The sequence below is a fragment of the Perca fluviatilis genome, chromosome 4, assembly GCF_010015445.1.
Source record: "Perca fluviatilis chromosome 4, GENO_Pfluv_1.0, whole genome shotgun sequence".
NCBI lineage: Eukaryota > Metazoa > Chordata > Actinopteri > Perciformes > Percidae > Perca > Perca fluviatilis.
This window is the reverse complement of record NC_053115.1, coordinates 8149514-8168998: the sequence shown is the minus strand read 5'-3', so window position 1 is coordinate 8168998 and position 19485 is coordinate 8149514. Positions and strand designations below refer to the sequence as shown.

Here is a 19485-nt window from a genome sequence, read left to right as displayed (position 1 = left end):
CATCATTTTTGAGGAAGGTTTTCAACAGCCAAATCTGAGTTTTGTTTGGTTGCTTTTAGTATTTTATTGATTTATCAATGATTCATTTTTCAATGACAGGAAATGACCTTTCTTTCATGTCATTCTCCCTTCATCAGAATCATCAGAATTAGAATACTTTAACAATTTCCCAGAGAGAATCCATACAGTATTCTGATTCTGATTCTGATGAAGTGGGAGAGAGAGAGAGAGAGAGAGAGAGATGGGGAATGACAATTATGCAACAAAGCTCTCTGGCCGGACTGGGGATGTTGCAGTACACTATCAACACCTTAAACCTCGAGGCCACCAGAGCAGCCCTACCTTAGTTTGTTAAAAACAATGATAAGAAATGACTAATTAAGAAACATATGTCAATTTCTACACCGCAAGTCTTAATGCTTAATTTGGATTTTTTGCTCAGAATCGATTTTTTGTTTGGCTGTTCACATTACCTTTTAAAATGTGGCCTATATCAGACTCCAGTGTGAACTGTTTGCGGTTTCGAACTGAGCCGCATGTGCAAAAGAATAATAACAATCACATCAGACGCTGTTACACTAAAGTTAGGGAGGTTATGGGGGAAGTAAGCATTTTCGCTTTTATTTCAAAATGTTTGTGTATGGCAGCCGTAACATTAATGAGCAGGTGCTGAGGAGGAGAAGAATGAAGAGAAAGAGAGACAAATTGGCTATTATGGCCTTTTGCGGGGTTATGGCTGCAAATTCACTACAGAGGTCTGTGTTTCCTCCGGCTTTAGTTCACCATCTTTCGGGTCCTATCACACGCGCTCACCTCCCCAACAGTGTGGGCGAGACGGGCCGGTGGTGCGCCCGATTAAGTCTGACCTGGTCACTTGACCCCAAAAAATTTAGGATTTAGGCCACTTTTGCCTGCAGTCTGAACGTAGCCAAATGATTACTGCCAAAAGTAACAGGAATGAGAAATGTGAAATTGGGCCAATGCCAATATTTTTTTTATTATAGATTCATCTGCTGATTATTTTCTCAATGAATTGATTATTGTTTGGTCTGTAAAAAAAAAAGAAAGTTAAACATGTCCATCACAAATTTCCCATAGTCTAATATGATACCCGTTAATGTCTTGTTTTGTTCAACCAACAGTAATCATTTACAATGATATAAAACTGAGAGAAACCTTTACTGGATCAAGCTGGAAGCAGAAAATGTTTGGCCGACGTGTCTTCTGTCAGTTGACTGATGGATTCGTTCATAATGGTTTTAGCTCTAATGTGAAATGAGTAGATCTTTCTTCAAATATTTTCTATAGGATTAAAAAGACACTTTTTTTTCGGTTGCCTGCGTGTGAGCTGTAGCTCATCTTTTTTTATGTAATGTGTTGCTTTTAATGTTTGGATATAAAATCTATTTTGAGATTTGTTTCAACAGCTTGTCACACATTGCATCCAAATATGAATCACTCATTCAGAATCTATTATTCTGTGTGGAACAAAAGGTTCTTTGTTAAAGGTCCCATGGAATGAAAATTTCACTTTATGAGGTTATTTAACATTAATATGAGTTCCCCCAGCCTGCCTATGGTCCCCCAGTGGCTAGAAATGGCGATAGGTGTAAACCGAGCCCTGGGTATCCTGCTCTGCCTTTGAGAAAATGAAAGCTCAGATGGGCCAATCAGGAATCTTCTCCTTATGAGGTCATAAGGAGAAAGGTTACCTCCCCTTTCTCTGCTTTGCCTGCCGCCACAGCTGCCCAGAGAATTTGGCCCGTCCACGAGGAAATAGAGCTACAACTGTGGCCGCAAGCTGGTCAAGGCCACACCCCCACCCTCCACCTTGCCTCCCTTCTCTCCTCCTCAATAGCATTTAAAGCTACAGACACAGAAATGGCACATACTAAGGAAAGCTCATTGTGGGACTGGCTCGTAGAGGCTGTAATTCTGCAGCAAGGCTGAATTTCGGGAAAGAGACTTCAGATACAGTATTAGGGGACCACTAAGGTCTATATAAAAGAGACTTCAGATACAGTATTAGGGGACCACTGTGGTCTATATAAAAGAGACTTCAGATACAGTATTAGGGGACCACTAAGGTCTATATAAAAGAGACTTCAGATACAGTATTAGGGGACCACTAAGGTCTATATAAAAGAGACTTCAGATACAGTATTAGGGGACCACTAAGGTCTATATAAAAGAGACTTCAGATGCAGTATTAGGGGACCACTGAGGCCTATATAAAAGCATCCAAAAAGCAGCATGTCATAGGAAACCTTAAGAGGAAACCTTAAAAAGTCTTTAAATGGTTCAGGAGCAATGCTGCTATTCCAATTATTACTTAAACAGTTGCAATAATTCAAGGGATCTTTGTTGTCTGTTAATGTTACATGTGTTGACATCGCTTGACCCTGACACAGAAGAGAGTGTTTGTAAGTCTGCAACAGAAATGAGAGACAGGGAACAAGAGACAGAGAGGGATGGAGGGGACTGGAAAAAGACAAAAATAACAAAGGCATGTGCCTGTCTCTCCTTGGTATTTTCCACTCTGTTGCATAAAATCCCTCCTTCTCTCTTCTCCATCCCTTCCTCGGTCTCCCTCAGCTCCTCCCTCCTCCCTGTCATTGGTCAGCTGGTCGGCTCCACAAAGCCACAAACTTATTCTCGCCTCATCCAAGTGGCTCAGAGTCCACTGAGGCAAAGAGGGGAAGCGGGGAAGGAGAGCAGCATTGTGACAGCCAGCATCAGTCACATTGGAGCAGTCCGAGTGAGCAGAGGAGGTGGGAGATGATTGGCAGCGTCTCTGCTGCTGAACTCTTCCTGATCATCTCTGATTGATTCTCTCTGTTCTCTGCGACTCGCCAGCAACATGAGCTCCTCATCAGCCAACCTTCACAGCAAACGCCTGCCCTGTGAGTCATTTTTAAAACTTCTAAAGCTGAAAATCATCTTTTCAGTTCGGGTGGATATTTTGAGATGTAGCTGCAAGTTTGCTCCATTAACTCAGTTTTTATTTTTGAGATGTAGAGCAGGACTTTAGTGGGGAGAAAATGATTCTCCATATTTGGCTGTCAAAAGTACAGCACACACACAGATTGAACAGTCAAGGCAAAGAAACAGAAACTTTAGCTACAATGAAAGCCTTTCCCATTTCATGTGTCACCTTTTACATGTCAGAAATCATTTTTTTAATAGGAAATTTGGTGTCTATATTATATTAATTGGTATCAAATTAATGCCAAGTAAGTCATGTTTTATTTATTTATGGTGACACCACATTTATTCACTAGCATATGCTGTGTGTGTGTGTGTGTGTGTGTCAGTGTAACAGCTCAACCAGTGTGTTAAATAGCTGCCGTTGTGTTGATGTTTCTTGATATGACTGGTCCAAGTTCTGCGTCAGCCAAAAAATCAGACAGGAATGTTGAATCATCACCCTGAGTAATGTCCACTAATACCAACACTCTCTTTGCACAGGAACAGGGATGCATTCCCACACACACACACATACACACACACACACACACACACACACACACACACACACACACACACACACACACACACACACACACACACACACACACACACACACACACACACAGTGAGGCAGGCTTGGATTAGGGCCACCGCAAAGCTCCAGACAAAGATCTCTTATTTCTGAAGGGATTGTGCCTGCAGATCTCATGAGGGTCGACTGCAGCTTGTTTCACAAACACACCAACCCAGATAGGACACAGAGACCTGAAAATGAATTAGTCCCAGTCAGATCAGTTTGTGATTTCATGAGCCTAAAAAGGATCAGGGCTGCGGCTCCAGAGAGGACGTCTCCCATCTGTTGCTCTGCCCGTGGCCTCTGTGCCTCTATAGTCCGCTCTGTCACGTTTTGATTATTGTGGGAATGTGCCAGAGAGTGGCACATTGGTGTGCTGTGGCGTGAAGGACTGGCCAGCTGTTGAGAGCATGTTACAGACAGCAGGCTACTGCGTGGAGAAGGAATTGTTTCTCCATGTATTCTTAGCTCAGTCCCCTTGGACATGACCCAGATAGGACTGAGGAGTAGATTCTGTTTAATGAGCAAATTAGAGTGGTAAAAATCCATATCATGTACTGTCTGTATCTTTAACTGATCTGAGGGATGCGTACAGTGTGTATTTCTGCTATGCTGCTCTGCCATCTAGTCATTGGAGCTTAAAGTCTGAGCTAGAGGGGATACAGATGAAAACATGCTGAAGAAGAGGAACATGTGGGTTTTTTCGTTTACCTCCTTTACCCCCAACTCTTCTGAATTACTCTGGCTTTGCCAGACCCTCCTCCAAAGCGCGCTGAAGGAGGGTCTGGCTACTCCACATAGCATTCGGGGATGGGAGTAAAACGCGTTCTGGTTTAGTGGCATTTCTTTAAAAGAAAAGTCAGATTGGAAAGATATAGTCTAGCTAGCTGTCTCAATTTACCCTGCAGAGATCCGAGGAGCAGTCTACAATAGTCCTCATAAATCCACCAAATTTAAAATTCCAACACAAAGAAAGCGGAAGAAAACGGAAAATACATGCATCCGGGGGAATTTCCTGCAGCACCGGAGCAATCCTGGAAGTGGAACGCGAAGGATATAGACTACTTCTGAATTGACGCTGGATTCACACTCATGTTCCTGATTTGTTTCTCTTGAGCACCTGTGCATGGCTACAGCTACCACTGAACATGATGATGTCATGTTGAGGTAGTTTACATTCTATGTATAATCTTTTTGCCACATAGGACAGCGAGACAAGCTGTAAAAACAACACTGACATAGTATCAGCTTATAAAGTTGCTATGGTCAACTTGTAACAGGATACAGTTGCCTATTCACACATGGAGCAGATACAGAGAAACATTTTTGGGAAAACACTTATTGGGAGTCGTGTTTCCGACCACTTGATGAATCCAGTGTATACCTCTGTATCAACTCCTGAGTAAAATAACTGGTTCTTTGGCAGCTAAATGCTCCGCTATGTTCACCTGGGTGGGAGCGTTTTTTGCTGAAGATAGCCGATTCCTGCAGCCAAAAACAACACGTTGGCACTGTTAAACCAAAACAGCCGAGCTTAAAGACAATAAAACGCTTTGCAGAGCTGAGGGAAACTGTCGAGTTGATTAACAATTGTGTGGGTCCGTCACGGGGGACCCCCTTTCACATTACATATAGTCATTTAAATCATTGTTATTGTAAAAATATATGAATTATTATTGCAACTTTAAATTTGGCTATTTTTTAAGATTATTAGATTACATTATTTCCAAACTAAACATACTCCAGGCAGTGTGGAGAAGGCTTCGAAAACAGCATTTAGAAATGAAATATTTGAGACAATATAATTGAACAGTAGTCTGTTTGCAGAACTCTAAATCATTGCACATATCTCCAATTATTTCATCAATTGAAAGGTCTGGTGTTGTGCTTAAGTGGGATCAGTATGGAGACATCATCTTTCTATGAAAGAGCCAGAAAAAAAGGCAACATAAAAATGAAGCGTGGATAAAACTAACACATCAGTACAGGTTGTTGTAAGTTGATTTGATTTGGGTTGAACCAGGGGTGATTTCTCTCCCAATTAGTCAAGTGGGGCTGGGTATGGCTCAAAAATATTCGATATCGGTATCGATACCAATACCGTGACTTCGATACCGGCTCCTCAACGATACTTTTTTGATACCAAATTTATTAAACAAAATGGAATTACAACATTACACATTACGGCACAAATCTTTTTATCTATTTTTCAGCTCCTACTACGTGAGCCCCATCTCTGTGCGTAACGTAGAGTTTTTCCTGCGTGTCTCTATGCCGTGGAACGTTAGACAGCCAATCACAAACATTATTAGATCTTGGTAGAAGCATGCTGCATGCTTATTGGCACACTGACGCTGATGATATTTACTTCTGAGGTATTGAAATTGGGCATTGAATGACGAAGCATTTTTCGATACTCAATACTTTAGAGGCAATTCAGTCGGTGCCTAAAAATATTGAATTCCGTACCCAGTCCTAAGTATAGATCGTACTTTGTGTGAAAAAATATAACTAATATATACTGGCACTGTCAGACTGATATATTACCAGAAATGTTTCCCTTTTTTGGGGGGGCAATTCAGTTGCTGTTGTTAAGACTTTGTTATGGTCTGTCAGAAACCAGGAACACTGACAGCATCACTGCCTACCAAAGTGACAAAAGCAGACATACACAGATTATTCTATTATAAACAATGCCTCTTGGCATGTCAGCACTTTAACTTAATTACATTGGTTTGATTATACTAAACAGCCTTGCGTGGATGACTGAATAAGGTTCCCATCAATTCAACAGCCTAAGCTGTGCTGCCCTGGGGACATCTCCTCCTCCTCTCATTAGTTCTCAACAAATCCATCTACTCACTGTTCAGCTGAATCCTCCGTGTATAAACAGAGCTAATGCCTCGAGGCATACGCTGAGTGTTACACAGAAAGATAGCAGCAATCTATCATGTGAGCACTCTTCCAAATGTGTGGAACTTGTAGCACAAATTCACCTGTTTGCTCAGTTAATGATTTGGAGTTTACTGAGGTGTTGCTGGAAGGAGAACAATTATATTCCTCTGACTATCATAACAGGTGGAAGTTAAAGCTGCTCTAATCAATACTTTTATATTAATAATAAATTAGGTATAATGCCGCATTTCTACTGCATGGTACGACATAGCTCTACTCAACTTGACTCGTTCTTTTTAGTTTTTTTTCCCATTAGCAAAAGTTCGGTACTTTTTTTGGCAGCACCTCGTTCCAAGTGAGCTGAATCGATACCAGAAGGTGGAGTTAAAACACTGCAGACCACTGATTGGTCAGAGAGAATCTACACTAGAAACGTCACTTGCACGACACGGTAAATGGACTGCATTTATATAGTGACCACTCAAAGCGCTTTACACTACAGGCAGCATTCACCCCATTCACACACATTCATACAATGGTGGCTGAGGCTACCAGGTTCAGTATGTTGCCCAAGGACACTGTGACATTAAGACTGCACAAACCCTCCATTTTTAAATAGCTAAGCTACTGTCAACAGCGGCCGCAATTTTTTATTAACTCGACCCAGGTTTAAAAAAATGTCAGGCTGCAAAACTACGGCGTACACTCTACGTACACTATACGTACACTCTACGTACACTACGCAGTACAAATGATAAAGTGCCGAAGTTCCTCTGTCTGGTTGCCAATGAAAGGATTCAGAGAGTGTGGCGTTGAAGATGATGTCATTGCAGTTTCATGCGCCGTTGCTATGGCGATGAGCTGAGAATCCCGTGGCCTAATACAGGTCTAATTAATCAATAAGGGAAAGCACCTGTGGGTGTGCAAGGGCCATTTTAAGGTACAATGAAGAAGTTAATCAAATCCATCAGAGTTGAAAATTATGAAATAATAGACAAGAAATGCAGTTTTACTACAATACAGTGGACTATTACTTAAAGTTGCAGCAAATTTGATAAAGGAAAAATTCATACATAAATAAATTACTATTAAATTAAATTACATGTAAAAAAAGATAACAAATCCAAAAGCACTTAAAGTCAGAATTATTCTTGGAGCTTACAGTTACCAAATAGGAGACAAAATAAAATTCAACTGTATATGGTTTGAAAACTGTTATCTTATAAATCACACACGTTTTTTGGGATTGTGATAACGTGAAGTAAAAAATGTAATCTTTCTGTCCAGTCAGTGCTTCAATAAATCATGACAAAATAGTGTTTAGTCTTTTATAGCCGGCGGCATGTGCAGGCCACCCTGCCTCAGCCTCTACAAACAGAGGAGAGATGGCTGAGACACGGTGTTGCGTTCAGGCAAACATTCCTACAGTTCTTCCAGCTGAAGCGAAAATAGCTTTAAACCTCCCTCACAAAACACAGGCAGAGGGCAGCTGTTGCAGGAAGAACAGGGAGCCGTGTGAATGTCGAAGTGTTTGCAATGAGACAAGTAAGCATGTGAGGATTTAATGAGGGAAAAACAGTTTTCCTCTTTGTCTCTTTCTCTTAGACAGAGAGAGCCCTAACCCCATGTACTCGGTAAACCTTCACTAGCTAATTTATTGTTTTCGAGTGTGATTACAGATTATCGGTCCGCTGACAGCCACTCCAGATGCACTTTGCTTTTACTGTATCAAGAGGAACAAACCCATTAACACAAATGTCTTTATTAGAGGGCTTTGTTACTTCACCCATGATGATTAATACTCCAGGTAGAGAGTTATTTTTTTTATTGCTTTTATAAATTGCTTTTTTTACTAAGTAAGTAAGTAAGTAAGTAAAGTTTATTTATGAGGGCTTTTAACAGATAAAAATCACAAAGTGCTTTACAAGGTCTGGCCTATACAGAGATTTGAGCATTATTGGCTGTTTGGATTGCTTAAAAATATTCATTAATCTTATTCTACTGTCCATTAATAGTTATTCTGGATAAGAGGATTTGTAAATATAGAGAAAAATACTTTGTCAGCTGGTGAAGCCTATTGTGTTGATCAGAACTTATGACAGTTTGTTTGTGGGCTTTGGGAGGGCAGTGGGACAGGACACTGACCCATAACCAGTCCTATTGTCAGTCTGGGTATAATCCCGGCAGGAGGGAAGGATGGAGAGGGTTAACACTGATGTCATTGTTGTCCTGACGGACTGAAATGATGGAGCTGGACACTGCTCAGAACAGCCAGATCGAATATGCAAATGAAAACACACACACACACACACACACACACACACACACACACACACATGAACACACAGGTTTGTGGCACTATCTTTGTGGGGACCCGTCATTGACATAATGCATTCCCTAGCCCCTTACCCTAACCTTAACCATCACAACTAAATGCCTAACCTTAACCCTTACCCTAACCTTAACCATCACAACTAAATGCCTAACCTTAACCCTTACCCTAACCCTAACCATAACCTAATTCTAACCCTAATCCTAAAACCAAGTCTTAACCCTCAAACAGACCTTTAAACTTATGGGGTCCAGCATTTTGGCCCCACAAGAATACTAGACTCCTGGTTTTTGGACCCCACGAATATAGTTAAATAAGCGTACAAACACACACACACACACACACACACACACACACACACACACACACACACACACACACACACACACACACACACACACACACACACTGCCAAAAATCTTTCCTGTCCTTGTAACTGGAGCCCAGTAAATGGCAGCTTTTTGGAGAGAAAAGAGGGATTTCAGGCAACCAAAAATAAATTAAGTGCGACACAGAGCAAGTGCATAGTCTCCACGGATATTATTGTGTAGTTTACAGCGTTAAAAGCGTGGCTCCTTGTCTGTTTCACTTCAGATATGGAACTGCAATTACTAGACAACAGAAAAGTGTAAGACGGGAGTAGTGTACTGAGTTTATTCTCAGGATGTGCTGTTGTGTTAAAGCACACAACATCACCTTTCTAATGTTAGTGATGCATTAGCACATTGCATTCATAGTTGCATCTCTGTTGCTGTTAGAGCAGGATAAAACTTCTACCTCTAGCCAAACATTCGCTCCACAATTCTTCACAATCACTTAGACAACATTAATTACTGTTACAGCCGCCTGGCAAGGAGACTGATCCACTAATGCTCAGCTGTAGACTGTTAACAGCGTGCTGCTGTTGTGTCAATGTTCAACGCATTCTCATGAACGGGTTCGTATGATATCGTACGGAAACTTATGCACACCAATTCGTATGATATCGTACGAAAACGGCCCGTCACATGACAGTTAAATTTAGCGGTCTTTACAGTTAAATTTAGCCGACAAAAGGTGACTTTGAGCCGAGTACAGGGAAACCTGCTATGTTGTGCTGAAAGTTACGGAAGAGACTCTTGGTAGAAATAACAAGACATCATCTTTAACTAATGAGGGAGAGCAGAATTCCTTCTCTCCGTCCTCTCCATGCCTATAACCCACACCCTTGTGTTGACTCACTTTTGGCTGACCTCTCTCCCGTAATACTTTTAAGACATCCTCCTACTTGTTTTTAGCCTTTCTGCAAGTGTTCCTGTCCTCCCTGATCTTTCCTCCCTCATTATTATTTCAGCCTTTTCTGTGTTTACAGCCACTCCCTCCCTTCTTTTCACCATATCTTTCTCTTTATATCTCTCTCGGTCTTGCCGCAGCTGAGAACCCATCTATGTGAATTAAAATCTCTTTGCTCCCAAAGAAAAGTATCTGGGTGGATAGGGCAGCCAGTCTATTCATAGTGGCCTCAGACCATGCTCTATCTCGCAATGTTGATGAAAGTGAGAAATAGTCTGTGTATCCGCCCTGTGATTCGGATCTGCTCTGATATTGAATGGGTTCTTCCTTGGCACATGGTTTATCCTTTCACTGAATTTGCTGAAAATCAGATGAGTAGTTTTTCCGTAATCCTGCTGACAAACAAACTGAAAACATGACCTCCTTTGCGGAGTTTATACTTAAATAGATAAATAAATAGAAACGGGGGAAAATGCCATTGATTTTTCACAACAAGTGAGCTACAGCACAGGCCATGGTGAACAAAGCATAGTGAAAACCAGTGTGTCACTTCCCTTTAGCTGGCGTCAAGAGGAGCAGTCCAGAAGGAGCTCAGTCCTCCAAGTCGGGAGATAAGCTGAGGGAGTCAACGAGTTCTAGGAAAGGGTTCCAGTCTCTAGGAATGTCGAGATAGAGCCTTTCAATTCATTGCCATATTTATTGATTAATTGATGTATAGGCTATATTTCAGAGTTAAGGATGAATAAGTCATTTTTTGTCCTCCATACATACTTATTTACACAGGGAACAGGGGGAAAGCCAGTGCATTGCCCGATGCTTTGTCTTAGCAGTCTGGTATTAAATCTAATGGCTGAGAGGCAACACATGGAAGTGTGTAGCACCACCACAGGCATTTAAACGGGAATGACCTCATCCATTTGCACAAGGAAACTACTTCTCAGAAAAAAAGCCTGGGCTTGGATGAATAGACTCAAAATGAGAGTCTTGCAAACTGCTCCATAATCAAAGCAGAGGAGGAAGCGATGGTTCCCACTGGGGTTTCTGTTTTAGCCAGAGCTGCTCCTTCAACCAACGAGCGTAAAAACAACTGGATCATCTGGAGAGACAGTTTTCCCTGCTCTGTTCTCCTGTGACCTTCTCTTTACCCGTCACAGGGGAGTCTGCCAGTGATGGGTTAATAGCAGCCTGTGGGGGACATGGAGCCCTCCTCTCCCTTCATTAGCCTTCAGATCAATGTGTTGCCTCTGCTGTTTGTGCAGTTGGAAAGAGGCACATGCCATGCACATACTAAATAGATACAGAAAGTAACCTGATTCTTAGCATTTGCCTTTAGATATACAATAGATATGTAGTTAAGCTTAACACAGTAGAGCATTGAACAATCTTACTGTCATTATGTTAGTATCATATGATGCATTATATTTGCTGTCAGCTGCCGATCTGCTGAGAAGTCATGACGCAGTTTTCACAGAAATGTGATTAAACTGAGGAATAGAAGGAATTTAATAAACATGTCATGGTTAGTAAAGAATGTAACGCTACTAAACAAAGTAAAGGCTGAGTTACATCCAAAAATGATTTCCTGTAAATGGCATCATGTCTTTTAGAGGAGTGCAGGCCAGTCCTGTTCCCTTACATCTGAGCCTTTGTCTGGCTCTGAATGGGCTCTTTCTCTCTCTGCCTCCTGAGCGGAGGATCTGGGTTTGTCTTTATGTGGGGAGGCAGAGTGGCATGCATACACGTCCGGCCCGCTCTGTCTGTCTCTATCTTTCTGTCTGTTCCAGTCATGCTGCATGTCCAGCTGGTTCTGACCCCTGATCTATGACTTTTTTCTTTCTTTAGTCCCTTGAGCACTAAGAGGAAGGAAGGAGGGGGAGACAGAGAGAGAGAAAGAGAGAGAGAGAGAGAGGCAGGCAGAAAGAATGTTTAACAGAAAGGAGGATAAAAAAGAGAGACAGACAGAAAGAAATACAGACAGAGACAAAAAAGAGAGAGACAGAGGGCAAAAACAAACGGAAAGGATAGAAAGAGAGACAAAGAGAAATATAGACAGAGAGAGACAGAAAAAGAGAAAATACAGAAAGAGAGAAAAGAGAAAGAGAGATAAGACACAAATAGAGAGAAAGACATAAAGAAGAGACAGAAAAATGAGAGACAGAAAGACAGAATAGATAGAGAACAGAGAGAGAGAGAGAGAGAGAGAAAGAATTAAAAGATAGGACAGAAAAAGAGAATGATAGAGAAAAATTATCATCGAGAGAGAGAGAGTGACAAAAAGCGACAGAAAGACAGAACATACAGAGAACAGACAGAAAGAGAGACACAGAAAGAGAGCCTGAAAAAACACAATAAAAAGAAAGAAAGACAGAACGAAAGAAAGAAATAACATCAGGTCAAACTCATGCCTGCAGGTCGTTTATCTCTTGAGCAGCCACAGGCCCTTCAGACATCTCGTGGTATGAAACTAAAGCCTTTGGGCTGTAGCAGACTGGACATGTGATCTCATCAGCAGTGGACGCGCTGGCCAGGCTTTTCTTGTGAAAGACGATTTCCCCCATGTGAGCGGTTGCACTAATCAGAGGTCACCGGAGCCGTCCGCGGCCAGGGAAGCCGTATCGATCGAGGTGATTCGATGGAAAAAAGAACTGGATAGGGAAGCAAAATCAATGTGAGGATATACATCTGTAGCTAACCTTTAGCTCTCCACCGGCCTCAGCCTTTAAGTAGAAACAATCAATGCTGTGATCAATCCGTGGTTAACTGAGTGGGAAAAACCTCCAGGATAAGCAATTTATGTAGACCTGTAGCCTGTAATGAAAAGCATATTTTTTCTTGGTTGCAGCACAAACATGCTATCTAAGTCCTGTCTGCTCTCCTTTTGAAAGGAAAAGAAAGGATAGTCATTCATCCAGTACAAATCCAGTGTTTTGACATGGCTGGTCACATTAAACAAGAGCACACATGACAGGCAGCTCCTGATTGTGACTGACATCTTGCTTTGTCAGCGCTGCTCCCTTTGCATTCGGAAGACAATAGTGTTTCTTATTGTGTAACGGTGCAAGAATTTAGAGAGCAGTGCACACTCAAAACTTTAGACATCTAGCCTACATAAAGACAGAAATGCTGCAAAGACATTAAGATGGCTGGCATAAGATAAACAACTTGTAATCATTGACCTCCCATCTCAGGATATCACTTTTCTTACGGAACATTGCAACCACGGAAGAACAGATGTACCCTGTGATCGGCTACACTGTCAGACGAGGCCGAAGAATAAAAAAGACAATATCTGTGGTTCTGCTGAATCAATATTGATCCTTTTGTTGTTTTTTTAACTGTCCACCGTGATTTCAACAAAGTTACAGAAGTGCAGTGATTCTTATCCAATAAACATTTTGTCAAATTTAGCGAACATCTTCTCACGGTCCGCTAGCTGTCCGTTCTGTGTGTGCTGAAGAAAAAAATCTGGTGTTCACACACAGCCCTGGCTTTCTAAATGGGAAATAAACAAACACAATTCCGGCTACTCTCCCTCTTCCACATCCTCGCCCACGAGGAACGGAGCTACAATACGATAGTAATAAAACGTAAATAACATCAGAGATATTACCTTGGCAACTTGGTATCTTAAAATATTTGTTTGGATATTGGGTGAGAAATATCACTATCATAAAATATTTTTCCAGAATCGCTATAACTCCACCTTTAAGCTTTCAGAAAAGACAACCAAGGAATCAATCATGATAGTTAAATGGGCATGCTCAAAGTCCAAGAAAATAAGTCTGATGATGTCATTAGGATTATCTCATCTTGGTGTTTGGAGACTACAAATCGATAACGGAAAGCATGTTGTAGTAGCTGTAGACTACGTAGACTAACTGTGGAGTTTTAAAGATATCAGCATTCACCAGCAAGGTAGTCTATATCACCGACGTTCCACTTCCGGGATTGCGCCGTTGCTGACGGAAATTCCGCTCATTTAGGCCGGATATCGGTTGCCTTGAGCTTCCTTTGTGTTGGCATTTTAAACTCCGGTCGATTTATGAGGACTATGGTTAACCTTTTCTCAGATCTCTGCAGGGTAAATCCTGACAGCTAGCTAGACTATCTGTCCAATCTGAGTTTTCTGTTGCACGACTAAAACAGCTTTTGAACGTACACATGTTCCACCAAAACAAGTTCCTTCCCGAGGCTATTTTGCAGCGGCAACGTTGCTCTGTACGGCACTTAGCACCGCCCAAGACGATTGTGATTGGTTTAAAGATATGCCAATAAACCAGAGCATGTTTTTCTCCCATCCCGAAAGGCTGCGGTGGAGGAAGGTCTGGCAAAGCGAGACTACCAGCAAGGAGACTCAAATGAAAATGCCTTTGAGTGGCATTATGGGAATCATAGGGTCCAGAATTTCTGGAGCTTGACCCATACCAGGGACTAAAATGGTAATAATAATCAGATATCTCAGTCTCTGCTTCACCAACTTTGACCATTGTTATTATTTTCTTCATCTCTAGCTAGGGTATCTGAAAGGTACCCCTTTAAAAGAAGGTAAGAGAAGAGGAGCTGGATCTTTGTCAATATCTCCTGCTCTCTTAGGAACTAAAATAAAAGACATACAGTAGAAAGAATGTATGTCCATGGCCCAGGAAATAAATAAAGTGTTGCTAAGGGATAAAAAGGATTTATTAAAACAAGACTAACCAGTCAGGCTGCACTAAACTATACACACTATTGATATCATGATCACTGACCATCTGTCCACTGATGACAGGATCATACAAAATTGAATTATTATATAGAAGTAATAAAAGCATGTGAGCAAAACAAAACAAGACATTGGGATGCTTTGTTGATTGTTCGTCTATTATTTCAGCTCCATAACTTGAACCAAACACATATAGTGACAGTATGGTCACTGTGTCAAGGCAGATATTGTCAACTTATGACTTTTTTGCTGTCAGTATGCTTGTACATGTTTGTGTTTTCAGTCTTTGGGGAATCACACATACTGTACGCCCATATTTGCTGTCAGGCGTTCCAGCCCTGGGGTTTGAGTTGTCCTTCTTTTCTTCCCTCCAAAGCTGTCTGCCTCTCTGATCCCAGAGCCAGAGAGGTTCCTGCACCCAGGAGACAGGCTGTCAAACGGGGCAGAGCAGAGCTGCAGTGACAGGTGTGTGTCCTTCTGTCAGCACTGATGTGTGCCTGGACACGACTCATGATGAAAGACTGCGCTGACGCAGCACTCTGAGGGCGGCAACCTGTTGCTTTTTGGCAACATCTACCTTTTGGGATTTACAGTGTTTGCATATTTACCCCATACTACAGCAGTTAGTAAGTTGGCTGTAGTTCATTATGAGACAGGTTGTCTCAATGGGAGTCTCTTCCCTGGAATTCTTTCCTTTCCTGGTACTGTAAACATCCTAAGCGTTCTACTCTCCATCACCCACTGGTGCATTTCACAGTGCTGTTGTGACTGCTGCTCTCAACACAGGCTAGATGATCGTCACATTATTCCCATGACCTGAAAGCCTCATCCAATTATCTCATTCCCTGCCCGCAGGTTGTAATAGCTCCTCAAAACGCCAACATTGCTCTAATGACTCATGCAACATATCGAGTAGAGGGGGAAATAGAATAGAAAAGCCCTTTATAATAAAAGGCTGCAAGACTAGATTGTTGAAAGATGCAACATTGATTTTTCTATAAAATTAACTGAAAGTTAACTTTCTTACTTCTCGAATATGTATCTGTAAGGTACATGTGAAGCTACAGTCAGGACACATTATCTTAGCTTAGCACAAATACTGGAAACAGGAGGAAACGCTTGCCACCTGGCTCTGTCCACCTACCAGAACCTCTAAAGCTCACTACTTAACGCGTTATACTAGGGCTGGGCAATATGGAGAAAATCAGATATCAGGATATTCTTGACCAAATACCTCAATATTGATATTGTGATGATATTCTAGGGTTGACAATGGGTGCTTTAACAAAATATCTTCGCACTTAGATTATATATACATAATAATCAATAATGTGGACATAATGACTAAGTGATTAAAGGCAAATAATGGAACAAACAGCTCTATTGTAGTCCAGCCTTTACTGCCGTGACAAACGCGCTTCATTTTTCGTCACATTTTAACACACGTTATAATGCTCGCCTAGCTGCTAGTTTGGCACGCCCTCAAACCAAGCTAGTTAGAGCGGAGGCCCAGATACTAGCTACTGTGCATGTGCGACTCCCAACAAAGATGGAATAGAAATGAGATGCCTCACTCTGTAGCTAAAACAGAGAGCTCAATGCACAGGGTGAAAAGAGGAGCTGCAGCAATGTGCAGTACAACAGAAATATGGTGTTTTTTGAAAATTAAACCATGTAAACCTATTCTGATATAACCTCTAAATACAATTATGAACCTGTAAATAATCTGGCATAGCATAATATGAACACTTTAATATTATATATATATATATATATATATATATATATATATATATATATATATATATATATATATATATATATTGCAGCCCTATGCTATATCTCATGTGTAATCGTACAAGTTGTTGAGTAGTGATCTTTAGAGTTGCTGTCAAGCAGATTGTGTAACCAATAGAAAGAACCAGTCTAGCTGTTTCCCTTTCTATATACTACAATATACACCTGTATGTGGTTTTTCTTCAGTTTTGCAGATATTGTAGGCATTGACATTGTCTCCTCAGTCTCAGTTCAAGTGCTGTTTCCTTCTCAGTGGAAGGCCACAGCACTTACAGTCTCAGACATTTACAGTCCTGCATTTCCCCTTTCCTGATTGCTGCTGCAGTTCACCCCTCCACTCTTGCACATTGGACTTGCACTCAGCTTTATTGCAATGATGCTGATGAGGGGGAAAATGGGATCGCATGGTATCTTCAAACAGGATTAACTCAGTAAAGGACCTGACGGCTTGCTTTGCAAAATCAATCTGTGGATCTGTGGACATTTAGTAAATGTGCAACCCTGTACAGTGTGGGTGTTTGGATAGCTTGTTTCATAGGTGTCCTGAAAAAAAGCAACAGTTTGTTGTTGTTTTGTTTTTTTATCAGAAAAAGCAGTGTGTCAGTGGAATAAATCATAATCCATAGGAATGAAAGTCCAGTGGAAAATGGAAACAGATGATCAACAATATATTTCAACAATTGTGATGTATGTGACTGACTTTTCATTACCTCTCCTTAAGTCCATAACAAGGGGTTCCACCTACTTATGGCTTTCACTTACAGCTCAATGTCTCCCCCTTCTGGCTACCAACATTTGCCCCCTGTGTGACTGTAAAACAGATCTGGAACTATGTATCACCCCTTACAACACCCGGTAATCTCACTGACTAGAACACCTACCTCAAGAGTAGAGGAACCAGTCGGTTAAATCTCTTTGTATTGTGTTTGGAATGCAGCTTTACCTGCTGTCTGGCATTGAAACCCCCAGTATCAGGTATAAAACTTGACCCGAGCTGGTATCTAACTTTCTGTCCTTCCTGTTGCGATTGGCAGCGGAGACCGAGCGTAGCCAGAGGCTCCCAGATGTGGACGTGGCACAGCAGTTAAAGTTGAGAGAGAGACAGCGTTTCTTTGAGGAGGTCTTCCAGCATGATGTGGACGTCTACCTGTCCTCGTCGCATCTTTGTATCCGAGACTATAAGAGACGTGAGTTGGACTGGTGGCATTTCTGTAAACCCACGCACAAATTCACGTTCATATATTCACATGATCTCATTGCTTCCCCTCTCCTGCAGCTCCAATAGGCAGCGTCTCGTCCATGGAGGTGAATGTGGACTTGCTGGACCAGATGGAGCTGATTGACATCTCTGACCAGGAGACCTTGGACGTCTTCTTCAGCTCTGGGGGAGAAGAGGGGGTGCTGACCTCCCCGCTGCCAGGTATGGAAACCACAAACAGAGCAGAGATTACAAGGCACGCTGCACAGTTCCATCCCTAACAATATTTTGTATCTGACTCACAGGGCACGGAAACAATAACAACAATGAGGAAGTCATCAGCAACGGACTCTTTCGACATGTCCTCGAGGGTCTTGATGCCAAGTCCCGCATGTCCTCCACATCCTCAAACTCCTCCTCTGACAGCCAAACCACCAACGCCAACGGAGGAGACACCCCCGTAGTCAGGTCAGACGATGAGGAAACACACACCGGCACAGTCAAGCGAAGAGCCGTGCCTCCAGAGACAGAGAAGGGGAAAAGTCAGACTCCATCATCGTCTTCGTAGGACAGACCCTCTCCACAATAGATCTCCACCTCGGAGAAGTGAACTTTAGGGTGCGAGCTACTGAAAGAAGGCCTCTCACCTGCGACTGTCTTCCACACACTAGCTCTTATCACTGCTTTGTACCTTTCCTTTTGAGTTATGACTTGTGGGTTGGGTTCTGTGTGTGTTTCGGAGGTGCTGCAGACCATGAGCTGTAACCATGGAGATTTCCCATATATTCTCACCTGTTTCCATTCATGTTTTGGCATGTTCTGACGGACAAGATGTGTTCCCGTTTCTCACTTCATCTGACTTGTTGTTGATGAATAATGAATTCTGTACAGTATTAACACAACCCACAGACAGTAAAGCAGGAATAATGAAGTAATAATTGGATGATTTGAGGTACATTTGACAATAGAAGGCTTCATGCTATTAATTGTATTGTTTTTGAAAACAACACATTGTCCTGCCGGTGCAAATTGGCTTTCTAGCTCCAATTTTAAATGAATCTAACAAGATGTCTTTGTTTTAACAATAAAGGAAGAGAGGAAAATATAGTCATGTGTTTCTAAAAAATCAACAAAAGATTCCTTGGTCATTTTTAAACGTTTAAAAGAATGTAAAGTGCTTATTTGCCTCCAAGGAAGCTTAAGGACGCTACAACCAGAACCTGTAGGACAGCAATAAACATGTGCTGAGACCATAAAATGTATGTTGAAGCACAAGAATCAAATATAGAAAAAGTGAAAAGACATTGTCAGTCTTTCTTTTTGCAAGATAGATTGTTCCGCAAATATGACATTTTGTGTCCCAGTAACTATAAGGCAGTGTTTCAAATGTCCCATCACTGCGCTCCGTGGTGTTTTACGCCCCCCAACGTCTCCTTCCAGGCAGCGCTGCGACCGTTGACTTCAAGGCACCTCACCTAACCCTCACCCTAACCATTGCCTAATCCTAGCCTGGAAGGAGACATTGGCGGCTTAAAACACATATAAACCATCACTGCAATCATTGCTCAATTCTTAAGAAAACATTATGAGCAAAACAGTGACATGTTGAGGGTAATAGATTGAATATTGGCAGAATAAACACACACACACACACACACAGTAATCACACCTTTAATCTTTTTTTGAGCTTATTTTTTGGGGGCTTTTTCCCCTTTATTATAGTGACAGTGTATAGACGTGAAAGG

At 41.7% G+C, this 19485-nt stretch overlaps 1 protein-coding gene across 1 annotated transcript; it reads left to right on the top strand.

Annotated features, from left to right (window-relative positions):
* Nucleotides 1-2653: 2653 nt before the first annotated feature.
* Nucleotides 2654-18847, top strand: LOC120558123 (dysbindin-like). The gene is made up of 4 exons (XM_039799029.1): nucleotides 2654-2903; nucleotides 17577-17729; nucleotides 17819-17962; nucleotides 18046-18847. Exons 1-4 carry the CDS (start codon nucleotides 2861-2863, stop codon nucleotides 18306-18308), a joined length of 603 nt encoding a protein of 200 aa, XP_039654963.1. The 5' UTR covers nucleotides 2654-2860; the 3' UTR covers nucleotides 18309-18847.
* Nucleotides 18848-19485: the final 638 nt, after the last annotated feature.